Source organism: Nelumbo nucifera, chromosome 8 (genome assembly GCF_055504915.1).
Source record: "Nelumbo nucifera cultivar China Antique chromosome 8, China Antique-T2T, whole genome shotgun sequence".
Lineage (NCBI taxonomy): Eukaryota > Viridiplantae > Streptophyta > Magnoliopsida > Proteales > Nelumbonaceae > Nelumbo > Nelumbo nucifera.
This window is the reverse complement of record NC_142656.1, coordinates 31,694,245-31,699,568: the sequence shown is the minus strand read 5'-3', so window position 1 is coordinate 31,699,568 and position 5,324 is coordinate 31,694,245. Positions and strand designations below refer to the sequence as shown.

Here is a 5,324-nt window from a genome sequence, read left to right as displayed (position 1 = left end):
ATCATCATTATACATCGTTTATTAAAGAAGGAAACCTTGTATGCAACACCTTTTTGGCTTGCATGTTTAACAAAGTGGACCCAAATTTTCAAACATACCCTCAACCTCTGAAGGTTTTTCAAACACGTGGCTAGATCCCCTCTCTCGGAAAAAGGTTTAAAAGCATTTTTTTTATAACTTTTCTAAACAAGTCATTTTATTTTTCTTGAATAAAACAATTAAGCCTATCTTTGAAGAAAAAAGATAATAACAATTTCTAATTTTAGTTCAAATCAATGTTTAAAAAAACAATTCGAAATCGGAACTGGCCACCGATCTCTGGGTCAACAATTCAATCGTCCGGTTCAAACAGATGATCCATTTTGATAAAATAAATTAAAAATAAAAAATAATTAAAATTTAAAAATGGCTAAAAACCGTTGAATAGGTCGAACAGGCCGATGATTCGACTGCCTATATCAATAATTTGTTAACCAATTCAATAATTTTTGACCAAAGATTAGGTTTAAGATATCAATTGCCAAGATAGTTCTTAGACCAAAATGGTCCGACCATCCGGATCAACGACAGTTCGAAAACCATGATTCAAATATCACATTAAAATATAAAATAGTTAGCCAACCCTAATCCAAAAACTAGAGAACTATGGGCTTAAAAGTTATTCAGTGATATTCAGTCCTTCACGGTTAAAAGTTAAAAAACTGCCATGTGAATGGGCCCGTGCAAAATTCAGTAACCCTTTGGCTGATTCTCTGGCTCCGGCTTTTCGCAAGGGCGGCGGCTGGACCAACTTTATTCCGGTTCAGCTCAACTACAGTGTACTCAATTATATCCTAATAAAGTTCACCGTTATTTTGTTTTATATGCTTTCTCAGGTGTTCCGGCGGTGACGGTGGCGGAGCAAGATTGGGGGGTCGGGGTCCCGGACACAGAAACTTCCTTTAAAGCTGACTGTGATGACGAGATGCAATCGAACCAATTATTTTTCTCTTTTTTCTCTCTTATTTATTCGGTTTATTATCTCCACCGATTAACCCTTCTGCCTTTCACTTCTTTTCAATAATAATAAATCAGTTAGATGCCTTTGTCTTCTCTTCTTTGTATTTTTCCTGAAAACCCAACTCATAGAATCCCTCACTCTATTCCTTCTGAACTTCTTCTTCTTGTTCAGAGCCTCCAGTTTACAGGACCAGAGATGGGTGTCTTCGGGTGTTCGAGGTTTTTCAACTTCAGTGTATCTCTGTTTTTCTTCTTTTCTTTATGTCTGAGCACGTCAATGGCGGATGATGGAAGAAACACCTCTGCCCCAAGCAGCATGGAAGGAGATATCTCTACAACGAATCTTCAACCTCCACCTCCCTCTGCTTCTGTTGCGAAATCGAATATCACTCCTTTCAGGCCGAGTATTGCCGTAATCGTCGGCGTCCTGACGACCATGTTCTCTATCACATTTCTGCTTCTTCTGTATGCAAAACACTGTAAACGGAGCAGCGGCTTTGGTGGGTACGCAGGGAATCAAAGTTCTGGGTTCCCCGGTTCGTATGCAGCGAGGAGGAACTCTGGGATCGACCGCTCTGTGATCGAGTCGTTACCCATTTTCAGATTTGGGTCTCTCAGGGGACACAAGGAGGGGCTCGAGTGCGCCGTTTGTTTAACCAGGTTCGAAACCACAGAGGTGTTGAGGCTGCTTCCCAAATGCAAGCACGCGTTCCATGTCGAATGCGTTGATACCTGGCTCGACGCTCATTCCACTTGCCCTCTCTGCCGCTACCGAGTCGATCCAGAAGATGTTCTCCTGGTCGATGAAACCAAACTCGTCGAACAAAACGAACAAGAAGTAGTGAAAGAGGCGAAATCGGCAGAAGAGAAGGACAGCCCTCACAGTGTTGCAATCGTAGTAGAGGAGCTCCAGAAGGGAAGAGAATCCGGGCCTGGGTCCGGTTCAGAAACTCGAGGTCGCAACTCGGCTGCTGAAACCCCAGCCCCGGCCCCGGCCCCGGCCCCAGTCCCAGCTTGGTATCGAAGAATATCAGGTCGGCACTCATCGGCCGGCGAGAGAACGAGTCGGTTCATGCAAATCGTCGTGCACCGGCCCAGCGATTCGGAGGCGCACGACTCAAGAAGATCTCTCGATAGCGTGAGCCTGAGGAAGAAGAAAGAGTCCGTGTCCTCCGTGTCCGTCGGATGCTTCGACCGTGGCCGGAAAGATCGCCTTCTGTTGCCGGAATCCACACCCGACCGCAATCGGGAGAGCCTCGAACGTCGATTGGAGCATCGGATCATCATCTCCGCTGGCAATCCAACTGGGCCCCAGTTCGAACAACGGTGGAGCGATCTGCAGCCGTCGGATCTACTATTCCTGCGGTCGGAGATGATAATCACCGAGAGCGGCCGATACTCGGCGTCGTCGGGCTCTCGACCGTCGATCTCATCCCCGAAGCATCAACGTCATAATTATAACCGACAGCAGAGAAGGGAGACGGACATTGATGGGAATGGCAGAAGCGTAATAAATTCGAGAAGCGTGTCGGAAATCACGGGCTTAAGCAGGTTCTCGAACAGAACGAGCAGCGAACACAATCAGAGTCATCATCAGGGCCAAGAGCGAAAGGCCAGCGTTGTAAACAGATGGTTAGCATGGGCATCTCAGCTGAGACGTACGTAATAGGCGTACAGTAGACCAAAAGATTTTGCCCCTGAAAATCACTATTTTTACAACAGAACCAAATCCTTTAGTACTACTGTACTACGGAAATCCACCGGATTAAGAAGCTTCTTCCTCTCGTTCTCCTTCCTTCCTCTTGTTCTACTGAGTCGGGGGGGCGGGGGGAGGGTACGAGTCACGAGTCAGGCGTGAAGGGGGGATGGGTGGGGTGTCTCGAGAGGCGTAAATGCTGGTGGACGCTTTTGCGGGGAACTGCCAACTGTAAAAGATTGTGAAAGGAAAATGTGGGGGAAAGTGAAAGGATAGAGGTGAGGAGTTTGGGAGTTGGAATTTGGAAAGGTGGAAGGATTTTGTCTAGATTAGTGTTTTGGACGTTTGTGGTGGCAGCAAAACAGAGGGAGTCGTGATTGTTTCTGGGTCATGTTATTTGTTACGTATGTGACAAACCAAAAACCAAAAGACCTACAAGGAAAAGGAGAGCTCGTTTTATGAAGTAAAATTGCTTTGGATTTGTAGGGTTTTTTTTTTATTTTTTTGGTACGAATCACGAAAAGTGAGATACCTGGGTGTGGATGAGTGATTGGGTTTGTGTGGGTTTTGCAATGGGGCTTCTAGCAAGGCTTCCATCCAGCCCATGGGTCAGAAGATTGGCCCTAGGCCCGCCCATTTTGTCCATTTCGGGTCTTTTTTTGCCTTTTATATATCTTTATTTATGCTTGAGTTACACAATTTAAGCTTAAAGTATTTAACATCTAAGGCTCATTTTGCTCTAGTAGGAATTGCAAATTCTGGTTCAGTTTTGCTTCAGATTTGCACTGGTGGAAAAAGATTGCACTGCATTTGAATAAAATGATAGAACTTAACCTATGTTATTAAATGGATATCTTCAAAGATGTGTTGGATGCAGTTTATACATGTAAGCAAGGTTCAAAATAACGACATACCCGATGCGCCGGCAGTATAGGCATATCGGGTGAATCGATACTGTTTTTTTAGTGGTTTTTTTTTTTTTTCCTGAAACTGGTTCAGGGGCGTATTGGAGAGGTCCCGGAATGATACGTATCGATCAATATGGGCCGATACATGTCGATACTTTAAACCTTGCATGTAAGAACTGAATTACTAGGAGAGTAGGAGGGAGTTGCCTTCAGGCCATATATATATAGAGAAGGTTCACTTCTTTTGCCAAACAATTATCTTACTATGTAGCTGTGGCAACAATATAAATCGACAAACCTAGAAATTTAACAATCTTCCTGAACTTCTAACAAATGATAGAGTTGACAAATCATGAGAGGAGATTATTGAGAAGAATTTGTATAAGAGATGAGAGAATTTGAATCTAGGGGCATAATTATAGTTAGTAGTTATAAACTAGAGAGGTTATGAATAACCAATCCTATGGGAAAGCACGGATGTAATAAAAATACAAGTGATATTTGATACTTGATAGCACTGAATCAGGCTCTGAAGTTTAATACTTTTCAGCCTTTGGTCCAGTTTGAGATGTGGTCTTAACAAATTTGATTCAAGAATTCAGCTCTTTTTGTTATATTGGTGACCGACCCATCATGGAACGTGGTCAAATGCATTTCAGGCATAGACCATTTGCCAAATTTCCCTCATGGAAAATGCCCACTTGGTTTTAGAGTCGCCATTCACCATATTAAGGGTGATGAGTCCTGTAAAGAAGATAAAGACTTGGCTAGATAACCTCTTATTCACTATTAACCCCTGTAACTAGCTATTTTGCACAAAGTACAAGACACAGAAGTAAATGAGGAAAAGAACCATTAAGAGCAACGTAGAAAGAAAAACTTGTTCATTAGGGGTGATCATTCTTGACCCAGCCCACATCAGGACTAGAAAAGTTTGGGCCAGTCTTGGGCCCAATACTTCAAGCCCGGGCCAGGCCCAGCTTGGCCCACAATATAATATAATACGTATTTTTAAAAATATATATTATATATATATATACAAATATATTTTATTTATACTAAATGTTTATTATTTTACATAAGATATAAAAATTTTAAGTATAAAAATTAAAATATAAATAAATATTAATTAGTTGACACATTCAATACATGTTAGTGTATGAGGTGTCCCTTGGGAAATATTATATACGGGACTTGTTCTGAACATGTATGTGACGCGGGTGCGCTTAGCTGAAGATTGCTTACTGAAAATTTGGTGACTTAATCGCGATTTAGTTACATCATAAGTGAAATGAAAAATAAGAAAAATTGCGTGTATCCCGTAATGATGGGTTTCTTGTGTGCAAGGGAAGATAGTTTCAAAAATTTGCTCAGTGTTGTGTGAATTTTATAAGTACCGTTTGTGGTCCACATTGTCTAACTGCTTCTAGTTTCGCCCTTATTCCAGTCGAGTATTGATACAAGCATGGTGAACTTTATCGTAGTGCATTAGAGAAAATTGAGCGATGTTATTATGTCGTGCTGAGATGCTAACCGAACTCGAATGGTGTGATGTGGGTGAGTAGGTAACGGGTATGTTCATAGGAAGGGGTTGTCCATCATCGCAACTTTTCTCATGTCTGGGGTCTCTGGGGGCCCTACACGGGCGGTACGGTTAAGGTTTGATCGTAGTATGAATAGTTGGCATAAGTTAAAACTTCTTCGCAACAGTGTTGCTTTTG

The 5,324-nt window shown here is 42.3% G+C and overlaps 1 protein-coding gene across 1 annotated transcript; it reads left to right on the top strand.

Moving 5' to 3' along the window:
* Positions 1 to 425: 425 nt before the first annotated feature.
* Positions 426 to 3,394, top strand: ATL43 (RING/U-box superfamily protein). Its single transcript, XM_010267091.3, has one exon. The coding sequence runs from the start codon at positions 1,079 to 1,081 to the stop codon at positions 2,663 to 2,665; it is 1,587 nt and encodes a 528-aa protein (XP_010265393.1). The 5' UTR covers positions 426 to 1,078; the 3' UTR covers positions 2,666 to 3,394.
* The last annotated feature ends 1,930 nt before the right edge of the window (positions 3,395 to 5,324 follow it).